General features: G+C 46.1%; 7 protein-coding genes and 1 non-coding gene across 8 annotated transcripts; 4 read left to right on the forward strand and 4 right to left on the reverse strand.

The window, feature by feature from the left end:
* Window positions 1-568: 568 nt before the first annotated feature.
* On the reverse strand, window positions 569-3,501 carry F4817DRAFT_344219 (ferric reductase like transmembrane component-domain-containing protein). Its single transcript, XM_049304113.1, has 3 exons — window positions 2,796-3,501; window positions 1,752-2,648; window positions 569-1,539 (listed from the first exon to the last, which is right to left on the reverse strand). Exons 1-3 carry the CDS (start codon window positions 3,181-3,183, stop codon window positions 1,151-1,153), a joined length of 1,674 nt encoding a protein of 557 aa, XP_049157004.1. The 5' UTR covers window positions 3,184-3,501; the 3' UTR covers window positions 569-1,150.
* A 615-nt stretch (window positions 3,502-4,116) lies between these two features.
* F4817DRAFT_t117 lies at window positions 4,117-4,207 on the forward strand. Its single transcript has one exon. It is a non-coding gene; the product is annotated as a tRNA-Pro (tRNA).
* Window positions 4,208-4,264: 57 nt separating this feature from the next.
* F4817DRAFT_187976 (NAD(P)-binding protein) lies at window positions 4,265-5,585 on the reverse strand. The gene is made up of 3 exons (XM_049298433.1): window positions 4,809-5,585; window positions 4,520-4,671; window positions 4,265-4,451 (listed from the first exon to the last, which is right to left on the reverse strand). The coding sequence occupies exons 1-3, from the start codon at window positions 5,473-5,475 to the stop codon at window positions 4,398-4,400; spliced, it is 873 nt and encodes a 290-aa protein (XP_049157005.1). The 5' UTR covers window positions 5,476-5,585; the 3' UTR covers window positions 4,265-4,397.
* Window position 5,586: 1 nt separating this feature from the next.
* Window positions 5,587-7,240, reverse strand: F4817DRAFT_366924 (ankyrin repeat-containing domain protein; the record flags this gene model as incomplete). The annotated part of the gene is made up of 1 exon (XM_049307053.1): window positions 5,587-7,240. One exon carries the CDS (start codon window positions 7,238-7,240, stop codon window positions 5,828-5,830), a length of 1,413 nt encoding a protein of 470 aa, XP_049157006.1. The 3' UTR covers window positions 5,587-5,827.
* Window positions 7,241-9,163: 1,923 nt separating this feature from the next.
* F4817DRAFT_366926 (putative short-chain oxidoreductase) lies at window positions 9,164-10,093 on the forward strand (the record flags this gene model as incomplete). Its single annotated transcript, XM_049307054.1, has 2 exons — window positions 9,164-9,641; window positions 9,693-10,093. The coding sequence occupies 2 exons, from the start codon at window positions 9,164-9,166 to the stop codon at window positions 10,091-10,093; spliced, it is 879 nt and encodes a 292-aa protein (XP_049157007.1).
* A 328-nt stretch (window positions 10,094-10,421) lies between these two features.
* Window positions 10,422-12,236, forward strand: F4817DRAFT_344225 (FAD/NAD(P)-binding domain-containing protein). Its single transcript, XM_049304114.1, has 2 exons — window positions 10,422-10,832; window positions 10,885-12,236. Exons 1-2 carry the CDS (start codon window positions 10,767-10,769, stop codon window positions 12,133-12,135), a joined length of 1,317 nt encoding a protein of 438 aa, XP_049157008.1. The 5' UTR covers window positions 10,422-10,766; the 3' UTR covers window positions 12,136-12,236.
* A 162-nt stretch (window positions 12,237-12,398) lies between these two features.
* Window positions 12,399-13,284, reverse strand: F4817DRAFT_366927 (uncharacterized protein; the record flags this gene model as incomplete). Its single annotated transcript, XM_049307055.1, has 2 exons — window positions 12,399-12,773; window positions 12,850-13,284. The coding sequence occupies 2 exons, from the start codon at window positions 13,282-13,284 to the stop codon at window positions 12,399-12,401; spliced, it is 810 nt and encodes a 269-aa protein (XP_049157009.1).
* An 895-nt stretch (window positions 13,285-14,179) lies between these two features.
* F4817DRAFT_344228 (cytochrome P450) lies at window positions 14,180-16,011 on the forward strand. The gene is made up of 3 exons (XM_049304115.1): window positions 14,180-14,379; window positions 14,466-14,909; window positions 14,983-16,011. Exons 1-3 carry the CDS (start codon window positions 14,201-14,203, stop codon window positions 15,929-15,931), a joined length of 1,572 nt encoding a protein of 523 aa, XP_049157010.1. The 5' UTR covers window positions 14,180-14,200; the 3' UTR covers window positions 15,932-16,011.
* The last annotated feature ends 526 nt before the right edge of the window (window positions 16,012-16,537 follow it).

Below are 16,537 nucleotides of genomic sequence, written 5' to 3' on the forward strand. Positions count from 1 at the left end.
TTTCCTATTCTAGACTGGGTTTACGGCTACGATGTTTGTTTCGAGAGGGCCTTTTGACACGATGTCCTCGGCGCATTACGATACGGGCCTTACCGGAGATTCCGTATAGTTAAAATTCCCAACTCTATTAGTGGGTTCGGCCCGTTGACAAGCTGATAGAGGAAGCTAATGGAAGTTTTCTAATGCAAGGTACAGGCGGGTACCTGAACTGCTGACGATATAAGCCAGTCTACGCCATGTTCTAGGCGATCAGTGGAGACGATGGTATCAATGTGCCGGTCTAGGCTATTAGATTAGTTTGAAGGACCTTAGAAAATCCGACGAGTTGGACGAATCAAATCACTTATTCGGAGACCTCGGATTAGATCTCAAACTCTTGATAAGATAATATCTTCTAGGGTAGCTAAGCTGCTAGGATTCCAAAGAACCTAGTTTATCAATACGATTCAGTGGGCCTCTGTGGGATATTAGCTGCGGACAAAGTACTTGAACGATGCGTACAAGTTCGAATGGCCTCAAATACGTAATAGTCAGTAAGACATGGAATACCAATTACTTGGTTGGTAACGCCACCAATATATTATATAAACTTTTAAAAGTTGTCGAATGACAGATTGACCAGCTGAGATTGTCGCGCCAGTAAAGATGCCAAGGAAATGAAGCTCTCACAAGCTTCGACAATTCTGCAATGAGGTAATCCATTTCTATAACGCTTATCTAAATGAAACAGGCGTGGCCGAAACTTTCCATTTCCTCTCACCTTCAGAGACAGTACTTCCTTGGATAGAAAAAGTATGCCGTCCGAACACAACGATTATTTACAACCTAGTCCCCCGTCGCAGGATTCCTCAAGCCAAAATTAAGCACCCATGTCCCTGAGTGAACTTAAATGCTCCCATAAGAGGAAGCCGCCAAGCCATTTCAGTCCCAAGTAGAAAACAAGACATGGATTTTCCACAAGGTTGAGAAGTGCATGTGATAATTACATGTGTAAGAAACATTGTTTGGAGGGTTAACTTGCATGCATGAATCGGTGATCACTGGGTTGGCAGACCAAGAAATAGAGGTGTTAAATCGCTTCCGCCAAGATGCCAAGAACACCATCTAAGACAACCTAAAGTCTCATCGTATCCCCCATCTTTTAAAACAACTACCATGTAAACCCTTCGTTATGCCACCAAACGTTCCGACCTTTCTTAACCCAAACTCCAACGTGTGATCTCAACTCACGAGCCATTGCCTCCGGTCCGCAAACCAACACGGCGACTCTCTCTTCAAGCCCCTGGCGGAAAAAGTCGTCGACGATTTGCTGTAGGTCGGGCCGTTTATGAACCTGCCTGGGATTAAGATATGAATTACTATCCAACTCGACTGCTTCACGTAAAGTAAGTTCGCGCGGAACGTCCTCAGTTAAGAATAGCTGTACGTTGTCATCGAGGGCATTTTCCGCGTTGTCTAAAGGCCACGACGAATCAGCGGCCCCGCGTACTGCCCAGACCACCTGTACCCGGGCTGTTGGATTTTCATTTAGAATATATCCTATACGATGTTAGTCTCCTGCATAAGCATATTGATTAATCCCTTCTACGAGCATCTAGGCCCGGTGGCCCCTTGTTTAGACACTAGGTACTATTCTAGAATCCGGTTTGGTGTAGAAACCAACGCTAGAAAGGTACTGATGACTTACTGCATTCAGGTCAATATTAGTATGGACGTTTTATTAATCAAACCAAGCGAGAGCTGGGCATACCTGGATATAGGTAAAATGAATGTAGAACCAATGCCGCCAGCAACTAAAAGGATCCGATCAAACTCCGGGCCAGCCAGGTTTGGAAACCATGTCGCGCACCCGTAAGGGCCTTCCATGCATAACGATACTTTAGCATCAGTTAACTCATCTTCTGCAAACTGGGCCAAGGCTCCAGTCATAGGTCCTCTCTGGCGTCGCGCAACTAAAGTCAGTTCTCCTGATTTTTCATCTACCGACGCGATAGTGAATGGGTTATAGGCAAACTCAAATAGAAGGTGCGAGCTGCGGCGGGAACCAAAAGGAATAGTCAAATATACATGCATTCCGGCGTACTTGCGGAAGCGATCGAGTTTTGACAAGGGAAGGCTGGCTACTATCTTGATTAAGTTCGTGTCAGGAATAAGCTCTAGAGTCGATGGCATGGTGACGGTATCAATCTTGCGCTTGATGAGATCGATGAAAAAAACGAGTAATGCCTCAACTAAATACTGCCGGCCCCCGTGATGGGAATGGAAGAAGATGGCCGGTGGGAGTGCCATCGCTACCGTAAGGTGCGTAATGAAAAAGACACGGTACGAATAAGTACGGATAGTTTTAAGGGCCGTGGCGCCCAGCAAGCTCATACCAATGATTGAACCAAGCCCAAGAGCTGGAACAGGACGGACAATTCTTTCAGAGAGAATGCCTTCTTGAATATAGAAGTTTAAGTATAAACCTGCATGGACAAGGAGCAGGGAGTAGATGATCCAACCGAGGACACGATGCCACCGATTGAGTTGCTCATGAGAAGACCCAAACGCGAAGGCGATGGGGTTGATGTTCTTCAATATTAATAAATATTGCAGCGGAAGTTGAGATAGGGCAACTATCCCAAACCGCTTTGCAAGGTGAAGATAATCTGTATTAGATCAGCTTGGGTACCTCTTAGATTATGAGGTAGTAATCAGATCGACCCGACTGCTCGGGTTTGGGATAAACTGGGACACGGCATATTATCCGAACGGTCCTTGTGCTGAAAAATACGTCGAATAATAGGTAGACCTACCATTTCCAGTGCCATCGAAACACAAGAAGACAAGCCACATAGACCATAAAGAGCCGAAAACTATTTGGTCCCTTTGTCCCAAGTTCAGCCCTAGGATGACAACATCGTCGCCAAGCCACCATGCGACACGCCTCGCCGTGATACTCCAATATCCGGCAGGACTCTGTCTCTCGTGCTTGAGTCCCGGAGAGCTCGGAACGGCTGAGTAAGCCACGGGCTGATAAGGTGACACCCGTCTCACCAGAAATACTCCTAGCCGGTAGAGAAAGATGAGGCCTATGGGAATCAGCGCCGAGAGCTGCGCGTAAGCCGCATGGCGGTCAAGCGATTGGCGTCGAGCGTGCTTTTGAGCATCTTCCAGCGCGAATATTTGGTATGGCCAGCTCATTTTTATCTGGGAGTCGCCGGGGTCGACCTCGGATTTCACCAAGAAGATAATATTTCTTCCCCCGTCGCGGTCTGCTTTTGCTTAATAGGTACGCAGATTCTTCCCAAGAATTTAAGTAATTCGAAATACGCAAAACTAATCTTAGAAATTCAGTAGAGTTAGGACCTCTGCGATATATATAAGATATAAATCCAGATCCTTGGGGTATTAATAATTAGGTTGAGAAAGGTTTCGCCCGATTGCGATATGTCAGCTGTGTAAGATAAAAGAAAAGAGGCGCCGCGAAGGTTGCGTGATCAGCCACAAGCCGTGCACCTGGGCACCGATGTCAAGTGCAAGCCACACTTTAGATATAATTCACGTTTATAAGTGAGACAAATGGTTTGCTGACCTTTTTCGATGAGCCGGTGTGCAACAATAATTGAATAAAAATGAAAGACAAGTATTTCTTATTATCTACCTTCTAGCTAAAGTACCTAGTCACTAATCCCCATCCCTCCTATGACTCCCCGCTTGTAGGATGCAGGATTCCTAATGTTGGTTGTTGGCGTTGGTTACTCAACAGATCGACGATCTTCCGGAAAATGCCTCGAGCCACGGGATAGCTCTAGATGACATATACATCGTTGTGCATTGGATGAACGAGATCCTATCGCTCTGCACGTTTCCAACCGAGTACGAGCCGGACTGTTCGAGGATCCGATGTTGCAGAGATATCTGCCCTGTATCTTCAGTATCATCACCGCGTTACCGATCCTAGCCTATCATTGGATCTTTGATTTCAATATGGAGCCACTTAGCGTCGCCGCTGCGTCCGCCCCATGCCCCGGCTCCTTTGAACCGGGCCCCAAAGATTTTGAACATAGCGGCTATTTAGCGATCCACGTTCACATCCAGCACGGTCTGTATTCTGCGATCTACTCGATCCAGCACGGTTTGGTGGTCTAGTGGTATGATTCTCGCTTAGGGTACACCCTTTGCAATAGCATGCGAGAGGTCCCGGGTTCAATCCCCGGCCAAACCCTTTCCTTTTGCCCTTCTCAAGCAAGTATGTTATGGAGGTTTTTTTTTATTGATCCAATCATAAATATAACGATGCTCTCTTACCGTCCTCCCCTTTCAACTATACATCTTTTAAGCGAATCCGCTAATCCTTCCTCAATCGAGAACTTGTGATGATAGATAGGTAGGACTGGCTTTGTTGACTTAAAGCACTATGTATCTATAGCGCACTTATACAACAAGTTCTCTCTGATGTAGATACTGTCCTACAATATAAAATTAGTAAATCGAATTAAAGAAAAAGAAAAAGAAATCAGTATATTCTATAACTCACCGTCATCTCTTCCCAGCCAAACCAACTCAAGATCCAGGCAATTGTCGACGTGGGGCCGTACCAAATGACAGGCTTTACAGTGCGTTTAAGCAGCTCATCAACTACATTCTTCGCATACGTCGCAGGATCTATATAATGTATCCGCTCCAGCACTTCAATAAGAATTAGCCATCGTTTCTTTCAGTAATCAGTCTAGGAACTCGGATTTGGCATTAGGTATAGTCTAATTCAGAAAGATCGGATTCAAGACATAGCCAAGATATTAAGACAAGACATGGGCATCACCTACTTTTCCGACTTTCAATGTACTCCCGCAGCGGCTGATACGGACTGTCCTCTGGCAATTTTGTCGGGGGCGCGTTAGCGAAGAGTCCAGTCCCGACGCCACCCGTCTTAACAGTCACGATACGGATCCCTAGGGGCGCCAATTCAGGGCGGATGGTGGCACCTAGAACGTCAAGGGCAGCCTTCGACGCGTTATAAATGCCGAAGAAAGCTGGCTTAAGCTGGGCGTTGACGCTGCCGATATTCGCTACTAGCGCAGTTTCTCTTCCACTACTATCGCCGCTCTTCCTAGCAGCAGCGGCAGCACTTATGAGGAGCGGAAGAAAAGCCTGCGTCACGGCAAACACGCCTAGCACGTTGACATCGAGAACGCGGCGTGCAGCGGCGACGTCGGTGTGTGCGAAGGGCATAATGTGCAAGACACCGGCATTATTGATCAGGACGTCTAGCTTGCCGTCTGTGAGCTTGGACACGTGCGCCACGGCCTTATCGATCGAGTCTTGCGACGTGACATCTAGGACCATCGTCTCGATGCCGATATCCTGGAGGTGTGTGGGTAGATCCTCCGATGAGGCGATGACGCGGTGGCCCCGTAGATGGAACTCTGTCGCAAGGGCCGAACCGATGCCACCCGGACCGCAGCCGGTGATGAAGACGGTCTTGGGTGACATTTGGATTATAGGTCTCTTAGTAAATAAACGGATGTTGATTGATTATACTCGCCTCAATTATATATAGTTTAGATAATTACCTCTTGGTAAACCACGGTTTAAGTCTGTGAGCAGCAACAGCCTGAGAATAATGTGAACAGCCTGAATAATGTGTGCTGGAAGACTGCGGGGTCCCTGTAAGGGGCCTAAATAAGGTCTGAGATAACTAACATGATATCATATCCATTTCTAAGATGAATTTAAATAATGTATAGGTCATTACTAGGAAAACAGAAAGTCAAATCTTTTTTTAAAAAAATCATTTACCTCCCTAGAAGAAAACGCAATCACATCTACGCCCACGTATTCATGCTTATACTTCGTCACCTCTTTTCGCAAAATACACCTCTCGGAGAAGAAAGGCAACATCATCATGTCCCCATTCCTCTGCATGATCAAGAGGTGTATAACCACAATCATCCTTCGCGTTAAGGTCAAGTGGATAATGCTTGTTTTCAAGCATAAGCTTCAAAGCTGTGATGTTGACGTAAGGTTGCTGGCAAGCCCAATGAAGGTATCCTTCTCCGTCGTCAAGGTAAGTCTTATCTAGCCCTACAGCTAATAATTGAGCAAGGAACTTATTGGTTTTAGGGGCTTGGGACGTGTCCTTAGATGATACGAAGAAAGCACGCTCGATCCCTTCAAATTCGCCCTGTGCGTTAAGGATTTTTGCCAAAGCTTCCGTGACAGCAAACCCATCATCATAGCCAGCCGCCATGACCAATGCGTTGTCCGCCCATATACCATATTCTCCCGAGGGTAGATGTTTTTTAATGAGATGCAATGCATTGCGGAAGCACTTATTGTATGTAGCACACTCAAGGGGTGTATGAGTCTGCCAAAGACCTGTGAAATTCATAGAGACGTCTTGGCCAAGCAAGATATCTATCGTCTCTGTATTATCCTCTGTCGCAACAGCATAGTGTAAAGATGAGCGGCCCACAAAAGCGGGCATAAGTCCCCATGCTTTATATCCATTAGACAATAATATCTCAACAATACGAGGCATGCCTGCCCATGCTGCTAGATGGAGTGGCCCATAGACACCTAGGCCCGGCCGAGTGTAAAGCTCGTCTTGATAAAGGGTGCGCCGGGCCAGAATAGTAGCAGCAGCTTCTTGGTGTGAAAGAATTGCTATAGTTAAAGGGGTAAATGCAGCGTGATAGTACGTCGACGAGTGAGAGTTAGGACATATAAATCTGCCCCGGATCCCTGCGTTCACGAGACATCCCGCATCCATAAGTTCTTGCATAACTTCGACATGTCCACCGGCTGCGGCGTAAGATAGCGGCGTTCGGTCATGTGTATCCTTCACATTCAAATACTCGGGAAATAATCTTAATGATGTTCTAATAGTAGCTCTTGCAACTTCAACGGACCCATGAAATGCAGCCCAGTGCAGAACCGAAAATTGAGAAGGATTGATACGCGATCTTCTTGCATGCATCTGGAAGTCTTTGATGCTTTCGAAGATCGGAAGTTTGTGACGGCTTGAATCTCGATTTTCGGCAGTAGCAGCTTCTTGGGCAGCCTTGACATCTAATACATTACGCCGATAGAGAAGCCCCTTAAGTAGCTCTGCCAGCTGGCGGCACATCTGACTTAGTCGAGAGATTTCCTGTAGTCTGGCAAAGTCTCTTGCAATAAGATAAAAAATCTCATTTGGAAGCCTCTGCGAAGAGACTGCATCACGAGACGGGTTTGTACCGGTATAGTGGAGTGGCATTGTGCGTATTGACAAAGATTGATCACATGTCCCAGGAGTCGACATGGCTAGGGGAGAAATAGTTAGCTAAATTTCGGTCCACACTTAAGGCTTGGGATACTTTACCATCACATTGTGTGTGCATCGAGGCGTTCTGATAGCTACTCCCCATAGTATTTAATTGAGCTTCGTTTATTGCTTAGTCGGATAAATGGTGACGAAGAAGTAGATATTTAAAAAGGGAGATACTACTTAGATTGAGGAAGAGTAAAGACGGGAGAAGCGTTGATATATTTATATCCAAGTGGTGTATTTTCTACCCATCAAAATATGCTACAGTAGACAGCAGATTGGAAGGTTGTGATTATAGTGTTTGTGTATAGGTAAGATATTTTCACACACTACCTTTACTACCTACCTAGGTATTGTTAGATAATATACCTTTGATTGAGGTTATAAACAAAGTGAATGTTAAGATAGATAATATTAAACTATTAACACTTATCTTTTCATCTTCCTACGAGGGCGTTACGCGCCCTTTGTATGGTAGATTTACCTTTGTAGCTACCCCTAACCTTAGGTACCTACTTATACCTTGACAGATACTGAAACATTTGAAAAATCTTGAGAAGATACGCAGAAAATGGGAAGACACTACTGGGAAGATATGGCGATGATAAAGGAAGCTTGGTACAATGCACTGACTAATTTGATCGATGATCCCACATCATAGGCTGACTGGGCGCGCGCCGACTGATAGCATGAGTACCTAGATATTTTCAATTTAGCCAAGTTTCGATTTGCTTTGAAGCTATTCACGTCGCATACGTATTCATTGCGTTACCCCTTTTGGCAGTCATGCAATTTGCTATCTAGAAGGCACATGTAAGTGACAAGGGTCGATCGAACTTACAAACTCGCATGCATGCTGTGTATGTATCCAGGTAACCAAGGTACCTACCTGTAGATGATTCTTCGGAACGGGACGATTATCTATCCGGCATCTATGGAACCTCATATCTGGTTGGTTGAAAGTACGAATATTATTGTTGGTTAAAGCTATTATTCAAGGGCATGCACCTGATCGGTCTTTAGATCCTGGTCTGGTGGGGAAATGTACTATCATCCTCTCATGCCCTGGCAGATAGTCGCGCTCATGGTAATCCATGTGGTATAAGAGGATGTGTCTGGGCTACCAAAGGAGACTTTTGAGTAATTCTTGAGCACCATCAAGAAAATCGCGTTTGTAAACAAACTTACACCTACCCCAAACAAATAGTATAATCAATATCACCGTCCTTAACCACCAGATAGTTCGGGTGGGAACATTTTTATAAGCCGCCTATTTTGATAATGTATGCTACTGCCATAGGGCCTATGGCCGAATAATGACTAGTTGTAATGGGTAGGACGGTTTGCACAATATGTATCTCACAACTAGGCTCGATGTATACATTTATATAAATATTTATATCCTACTGATGGTTTTCTGTCATTCTTCATAAATAGTGGCCCAAGTTATACTTCAAGATGGTATTTTATCTTCTAGATCGTGGAAACTCCTACCTCTGAGATACTACACCTCTAAATACCTACTAGCTATATTAGTCATAATAACTTAGGGATTATTAGAATTAATGACGTCTAAAAATATTCTAGTAAAAACTGAATGAGCAAGCTTGTATAAATAGACTGCGGGATCGGGTGATGTCCCATCCCGACCCGCATGGTTGTCTGGCTTTGGTTAGTGACCTAGGTAGTAGAGATGCTACTTGGACGAGATCATGGAGATAGTCTTTTATATCCGCCAAAACCCGTTATCAAACTATATATACTAGAAGGTTCATATGTCATTATTATCTTAATTGCCTACTATTTTAAGGCCTTTCAACAACGCATGATTGTTCTATGACCTAAAGACATAAATTACCCGTGGCGCTAGAAATGTCAGAGAGAAAATCAACATGGTTAATCACTGGCTGTTCGTCGGGGTTCGGCCTGGCGCTGGCGCAACTTGCCCAAGCTAATGGTCATAATGTTATCGCAACATCCCGTAACCCGAGTCGTACACCGAAGCTGGTAGAAGAATTCACAAAGAAGGGGGGTGAATGGATTAGACTGGACCAAGATGAGCAGGACTGCGGACATGTAATTGAAGATATCGAAGCGCGGGGACTAGCGATCGACGTCTTGGTCAATTCTGCGGGCATCGGCATGACAGGCCCTGCAGAATGCTTCACCGAAGAAGAGGTTCATCAGGTTATGGAAACAAATTTCTTCGGGCCATATCGATTAATGCGTGCGGCTGCACCTCATATGCGTAAGAGACGCTCGGGTATGATTGTGAACTTCAGCAGCGGCTCCGGAATGGAAGCCGTGCAGTCTCTAGGTGTTTACGGCGCCTCCAAGGCAGCTCTGGACGGTAACTATTCTCCTATCTTGGTTGGCTACTGTCTGGACTAACAAACCAAAGGTATAACAAAGACATTGCATAAGGAAATGCAAGACTTCAACGTCCGTGTCCTACTACTCTATCTGGGAGCGTTCGATACTCCCATGGTTACTAAAACTGGAGCGGTATGTAAATCTATTGACCCTGACTATAAAGGGACAACAACAGAGAAATTCTTTACTGCCTTGAGCACGGGAAATTTTGCTGTCCCCGGCGACCATGTCAAAGCAACTCAAGCAATCTATGATGTAGTCATGGGCAAGGGCATAGGTGAAGGTCACGAGAAAGAAATGATCCTCCCCTTGGGAAGAGATATGGCAGCAAGGATAAATGAGAGTAGAGACCGCTTAGACCACATGGTGGAAGTTTTTGGAGAGATTTGTAACAACGTTAACGTCGACGAAGCCCCGAAAGCCTTTTAGTCGAATATTATATGACTCATACTATAACTATACGAGATCAATAGTTTAAAAATTCCCCTAACTTCTGATATATCACGTGTATCTGGTTATTATAAAGACGTTTTCATAGCATAGTAACTACACGCAAGCTGATTGCGGAAGTTAATTCCGATAGGATGTAAATGCCGTTAAGGGGTAATATAGCCATTGATTCTTCAAAGTTTCGATGCTATGTAATAAATTGAGCTGACTAGGAGCAGCTTAAATGGTATCTAGTGCTATATTATAGATGCAAGTACGTAGTAAACATATTTGAATTGAATTAACAGCCTATCTGCGGTCTAAATGCAAATATTTCTGACTATTTTCATTTCATATGTTCATGACTTAGTAATATGTCTTAGGGTTTTTTTGGCTACTCATTATATGATGATGCAGTCTTACTATATCTTATCAAATCTAATGCACATGGGAATGGTGAGGTGTAATCAATAAGGCATCTGCCGTTCAATATGACTAGTTCGATGTGACGTCAAGTCCGGCACATTCCATATTGGATGCCCTCCGGGTAATTCAGAAGACATACGTTCATCGGCTAACAGGATTACTTTAATTGATAGGAATCGCTGGATATTTTAGCAGAAGACTTCATCAACAGCTTCATTTTCAACCGATTACTGGTACGAACTTGATTATGGCTATCCCCTCAACTGAGCAGCTGGCGGAGGGCCAGGGAGCAAAAAAGCTACACTTTGTGATTGTCAGTGCGACCACTGAACTAGACATAAACTTTCACTGATTGAATGTGTTAGGTTGGAGGATCACTCGGTGGTCTCGCAACTGGCCTTGCATTGAAAGCGCTCGGCCACGACACCACGATCCTAGAGCGCAATCCCGCCCCGTTGCTTCAGGACCAAGGAGCGGGAATAGTTGCAGGTGGAGACACTCTTGCGCTTTTTAACCGATACAATCGATGCGACCGACCGTTTGCTGTTCGCTCGGACAGGAGACAGTACCTTGATAGGGACGGCAATATAGTACACAAGGAGGAAACGGTGCAGTATATGACCTCTTGGGATTTGACGTACTACCTCATGCGCGCTAACTACGACGGCATCGAGAGTTCATATTGCAACGTGCCAGAACCTGCGCCGGAGCATGGGAAAGCGACACACCTACATGATCGACAAGTCGTGAGTTTCAATAAAGAGGGCGACGGCATTCGGGTGTACTGGAAAACAAGCGAGGGAGAAGAGGGAAGCATATTTGGCGATATTCTTGTAGGAGCCGATGGACCTAGCTCGACGATACGCAAAATCCTCGAACCGGATGTCGAGAGGAAATATGCTGGTTATTGTGCCCTTCGTGGGACAGTGATCGAGACTGAAGCGAGCGAGTCTGCTAGAGAAGCTTTTAGTCACCGGTTTACTTTTTTCCATTCCCCTGGAATCCAGATCCTGGCGTATCTGATTCCAGGAAAATACGGGACGATAGAGCCAGACCAACGTCTCATTAACTTCGTCTACTACACAAATTTCCCCGAAGGCTCGACAGAGTTTGAAGAGATTATGACAGACAAGGATGGGAGACGGAGACAAATCACTATCCCGCCGGGTGCGATTAACCCAGACGCCTGGGAGAAGCAAAGAGAGCTCGCACGTGAAAGGCTTCCACCACAATTCGCAGAGATAGTCCGTGGAACCAAGAAGCCATTCGTGCAAGCCGTGACCGACGTTCTGACTCCACAGAACGAGTACTTGGACGGCAAAGTCGTCTTAATAGGCGACGCGCTTGCCGGATTCCGGCCCCATACGGTCGCCTCTACTTCGCAGGCTGCTTTTGACGCCATGATTTATGCGGACTACGTCGCCGGAAAGATATCTAGAGAAGAATGGAAGAGAGAGACGATAGGCTTCGCGAGGTATATTCAGAAGAGGGGGGTGGATATGGGTATACGAAGCCAGTATCAGGATCTTCCGCTGAATGAACACATTAATGATCGCAATCGAGCATCAGTACCGCGGGAGCAAGAAATTCTCCCTGAATGGGCAACTGTCATATAGAATTTCCTTTACATATCAAAGAGCTACACGTGCATTTCAAATACAGAACTAGGATATATGCTATTAGTTAGCCGAAACACATCTACTTCAAGAATTTCCACCTAATTCTCTCATATCACTATTATAAGGTCTCGTATTTTAGCAGTTCATTGATGGTCTATTGGTCTCATATTATAAAGAGGCATGGTGATTATCTCTATGAACATACTCTCGTGCCGCACGATCGTAACCGATGCAAAAAGGGGGTGAGCTTCTGCAGCCTATCACCACCTTACAGTAGGCTGTTCATCCGAACTATCGGCCGGACCAATACGCTCGCAAGACTCGTAGTCACCCATTCTAAATTGGCCCCAAGAGTTCCTCTGCGCCGGATCGCACTGCTCCCAAACAACTTTGAAGTCTGCCGTTAGAGCAGAGCCAAAAGGACGACCAAAAACGCCGCTTCCGGTTTTCGAATGACCTTCCTTAGTTAAATAGGCCTGGAACTGGAATTGAACCTGCATATTATCGTCGAATGTGTATTCCTGGCCGGTAAAGCAGGGCGACCAAGCTAGTTTGTTGTTCCGGATGTCGACTTTGAAGTCTTTATCGTAAGCGCCTGTAGCGCCGAAGTCTACTATCTTCTCCGGGACATCCAACTAGCAATTAGAATAAGGCATCATATTAGAAGTGTATTCAAAGTTAAATTAGATACCTATGAAGATGAGAACTTACCAAATAAGAGCCGGATGCATTTTTGATAGTAGGCTGATCAATCGCCCCATTGTTCTTGAGATGCTCCCACTGGAAGTACGAGTTGGCCGCGAAGCTCCGAACCCGTGCACCCCCGGCGAGTTTTGCGTGTCCTGTATACGAGACGTCCGAGAAGGCGAAGCGCCATCCTTGCGGAAAAGCACCTAGTTCGATGGACATTACACATATCGCGGCCTCTGAGTCGTACGGGGTAGCTGGGGTAACGCTGGCCCTCATATCTGCGAAGTCGAATTTCAAACTGTCGGCTTTTAGCGAGAGGCTCATACTCGTCGCCGAGAAGCAGCCCGCTGAGTTAGCTCCACGGATACCAAGGATAGTCGGGATGGTTGCAGGCGCGGACTGCCCGAGAGCGAGGTTAGCCGCAGCCAGAGAGGATAGGAGTGATGCCCCTTTCATAGCGGTCTTGCCTGGCTCTTAGCGAGTGCGGTTTATTTTCAGGCGTAGGAACGAAGTTCTATACCTGGATAGGATAGGACTGCGGGCAGTATTATGGGTACAGACGTGCAAGAATCTGGCTCGTAGAAGATAATGGAGCGTCTTATATTCCAACCGCTGCAATGAACGTGCACTTGCGGGCGCCGAGCACGCAATAGTCTATACTTCGGCATATAGCAGCCTATAAACGGATAATTGTGAGAAGCGAACAAGGTAATACTAATAAGGATGACCTGGTCATATTAACCGGTAGATGGGAAATGTGTGACGGCGATGAATAGAAATCTCGTATGGGCGTTTCACAAAGAGCCGGATAAAGTCAACAATACCGATCATGTAACTCTAGAGACTTATATATTACCTACATAAGCCAAGTATAGGATCAGCATAATTACTATTAAAATTTAATGGCATTCTATCAAAGACCGAATATCGTCGATGTGATAGTTTAGCCTTCGAAGTACACAAAAGACATTAGAATTTGGAGACTGCACAGGCTCAAATTGAACAGGCTGAGGTTGATCAATCTTGTTCTCTCCATCCCTGGAAGATAATGCTTACATAGAAAGCTGTTGTATATGCCATGTTAGTAGAACAATGCGACTCGAGTTAGAATCCATGATTATCAGTATTAGGGAGGTTGATTGATACCTTTTATATCCACCATGACCAGAGCTGGACTTTGTAGGAGCCATCATATATTCTTTCCCTCTACTACAGTCCATGTGCCTCATCCTTGAGGGGTACGACGTTCTCACTACCGACGGTACGGCACCGATTATGATTCGTTCGTTGAGGGGAATGCCAAGACTCTCCGCATATCTAGGTAGATCAGACAACAAAGGTAACAGTAAGCATCATCAGATCTTCGAACGTTATGGCGCCCGCCGTGACTATCGTATTCAGTGGCATGGTAGCTACCTACATTTTTCTTCGCTTTCTCCTTCACTTAACTCAGGATGCCAGGGAACCACCAGCTATCGAGGTTGGAGTTCCCTTCTTTGGCCCCTTGATTGGGATGTTTAGGGAGAAGTCACGCTTCTATATTCGTTTGAGGTTTGCCAGCTATTCTTAAGCAGCCTATACCAATCCATACCTAAATGTGCTTCTTGTTCTGGCAACTGATCTGGAACTTCGAACAGAGACACGTACAAGCTTCCAATATATACCCTGCGCGTGCCATTTTCGCGAATGTACATCGTGAATGCCACCAAACTCATCCCCGCACTGCAGAAACAATGGCGCACCATCAGCTTTGCTGCTATCGCAGCCGATGCGGGTAACCTTGTTGGTATGAGCAAGGAGGCTGTCAAGATAATGCATCAGAACCTAACAAGTGAGGACGGCTTCAGTATAAGTTGGCCCAAGTATATCACGCCTGTGATGGGACCCGGAGAGGACCTCGATGCGATAAACAGAAGATCGATCGAGGTTTTTTCAGCCGACATGGAAAAGCTGCGGGCACAAGGAACTGTGCAAGTCGGCCTGTGGCAGTGGTCACGTCGAATCATGGTCGAATCCACGACGGAAGCAGTCTGGGGGCCACAGAATCCGTACCGAGACCCTGTTATTGCCGAAGCTTGGAAGTAAGCACGATTACTATCCCTTAGCTCGACTGAGCCTCCATTAGACCTATAACCCTGCTAACAATCACCTTAGAACATTCGAGGCGGGCTTCTTGACTCTTTCCGTCTTTCCTTTCGCCTCGCTACTTTTTCCCAGGCTCGTTCGTGCACGTGAGCTTGCGGCCAATGCCATGATTGACTACATGCGCAAGGGCGGGCACGAAAAAGCCTCTGGGCTCGTGCGCAAGCGCTTTGAACATCATCGGCAGCTATTCGGTCTCAGTCTTGAAGATGTGGCGCGAGGGGAGCTCGGGAACACCTTTGCTGTATTGGGAAATTCGACCCCCTGTGCCCTATGGGTCCTCTACCACATCTTTTCAGACGAGCAAGTACTCGCTGATGTCCGCCGCGAAGTTTCTATGCTAGTGCGTGAGGAGAATGATGAAGAAAGGGGTATCATCAACACTGTCGACTTGGCTGGCATCCGCGAGTCTTGTCCCATACTTCTGAGTACATTTCAAGAAACACTACGCCACCGCGCCGTCAACCCTGGCCCACGTGTGCTTCTCGAGGACGTACTCTTAGATGGCCGCTTCCTTCTCAAGAAGGGTAGCATGCTCATGATCCCGGCTCCTGTGCAGCATACTGATGTCTCTGCATGGGGTGAAGATGCCAGGCAGTTCGATCACTTGCGTTTCGTGCGGAAACCGACCCTTGGACACAAGAAACCGAACAGAGTCGCATTCCGCGCATTCGGTGGCGGACATGTCCTTTGCCCCGGCCGCCACTTTGCAAGCACAGAGATCATGGCACTTGCAGCATTATTGGTACTCCAGTTCGACGTGGTGCCTGTCGCTGGCAAGTGGATTGAGCCTACCTGGGAAAATTCGCCGGTCCAAGCAGGCTTCCCCGTCCCAGATGAGGATATCAATGTCGAACTTCGACCTAGAGACCCGGAAAGGAAGTGGCATATAATATTTACAGGGTCAGAAATGGCTATGGGGATTGTATCCGAAGACAGTGTTCCTAATAATAATAATTAATTGGTGCTACATGTTGTCGGTTCTAGATATAATGTAATTAACTACCTGTAGGTAGAGTGTATACCAAATTTCCACGTAACCTTTTAGGGACTCAGACATACTTGGTCACTTCTGGCCTATGCTTAGCTGTCTCTTCCAAGCTGTCCATCACGCGTCCCAACATCTCATCTTAGCACCAAACTACCGCTCAGCCATCAATTCGCCCGATAGCATTGTGATGTGGCGTCCGAAGGGGCCCGATGTTTGGCCAATTCTCAAAGGGGGCAGGGGGTAACTCCAACCGCTGGATAAAGTAGAAATAGTACCTAGGTAGACTTATAGTAGCGGTTTGGCTTGGGACCGGTAGGTAACTCTATCGTACATAGGTACCTCGTAATGCAAACTGAATAAACTCTGTCAAACCACCAGGCGGGAATCTTATCCCGAGCCACCCGACATTTTCCCATCTAAATTCTAAAATGAAGACTTATAGACTAAATAAGCAGTCGGGGTTTTTAACAAATGCCAAAAGGTCGTGTTGGAACGGCCTAGCAAATACTTCCCGCCCCTCCTAAGAACTGCTTTAACACCGTATCCTTAACCATATCCTTAGAAGTATTGCTAGGT

The sequence above is a fragment of the Daldinia loculata genome (genome assembly GCF_022478755.1).
Source record: "Daldinia loculata strain CBS 113971 unplaced genomic scaffold F4817scaffold_41, whole genome shotgun sequence".
In the NCBI taxonomy this organism is placed as follows: Eukaryota; Fungi; Ascomycota; class Sordariomycetes; order Xylariales; family Hypoxylaceae; genus Daldinia; species Daldinia loculata.

Coding starts and splice junctions, on each gene's coding strand:
- F4817DRAFT_344219 (XM_049304113.1), bottom strand. CDS start 3,183: ATGAGCTGGCCATACCAAATATTCGCGCTGGAAGATGCTCAAAAGCAC. Junction 2,649..2,795: donor TTTCGATGGCACTGGAAATG/GTAGGTCTACCT, acceptor GATCTAATACAG/ATTATCTTCACCTTGCAAAG. Junction 1,540..1,751: donor ATTCATTTTACCTATATCCA/GGTATGCCCAGC, acceptor AACATCGTATAG/GATATATTCTAAATGAAAAT.
- F4817DRAFT_344225 (XM_049304114.1), top strand. CDS start 10,767: ATGGCTATCCCCTCAACTGAGCAGCTGGCGGAGGGCCAGGGAGCAAAA. Junction 10,833..10,884: donor AAAAGCTACACTTTGTGATT/GTCAGTGCGACC, acceptor TGAATGTGTTAG/GTTGGAGGATCACTCGGTGG.
- F4817DRAFT_187976 (XM_049298433.1), bottom strand. CDS start 5,475: ATGTCACCCAAGACCGTCTTCATCACCGGCTGCGGTCCGGGTGGCATC. Junction 4,672..4,808: donor GTACATTGAAAGTCGGAAAA/GTAGGTGATGCC, acceptor TTCTTATTGAAG/TGCTGGAGCGGATACATTAT. Junction 4,452..4,519: donor TTGGCTGGGAAGAGATGACG/GTGAGTTATAGA, acceptor TTTATATTGTAG/GACAGTATCTACATCAGAGA.
- F4817DRAFT_344228 (XM_049304115.1), top strand. CDS start 14,201: ATGGCGCCCGCCGTGACTATCGTATTCAGTGGCATGGTAGCTACCTAC. Junction 14,380..14,465: donor CGCTTCTATATTCGTTTGAG/GTTTGCCAGCTA, acceptor AACTTCGAACAG/AGACACGTACAAGCTTCCAA. Junction 14,910..14,982: donor GTTATTGCCGAAGCTTGGAA/GTAAGCACGATT, acceptor CAATCACCTTAG/AACATTCGAGGCGGGCTTCT.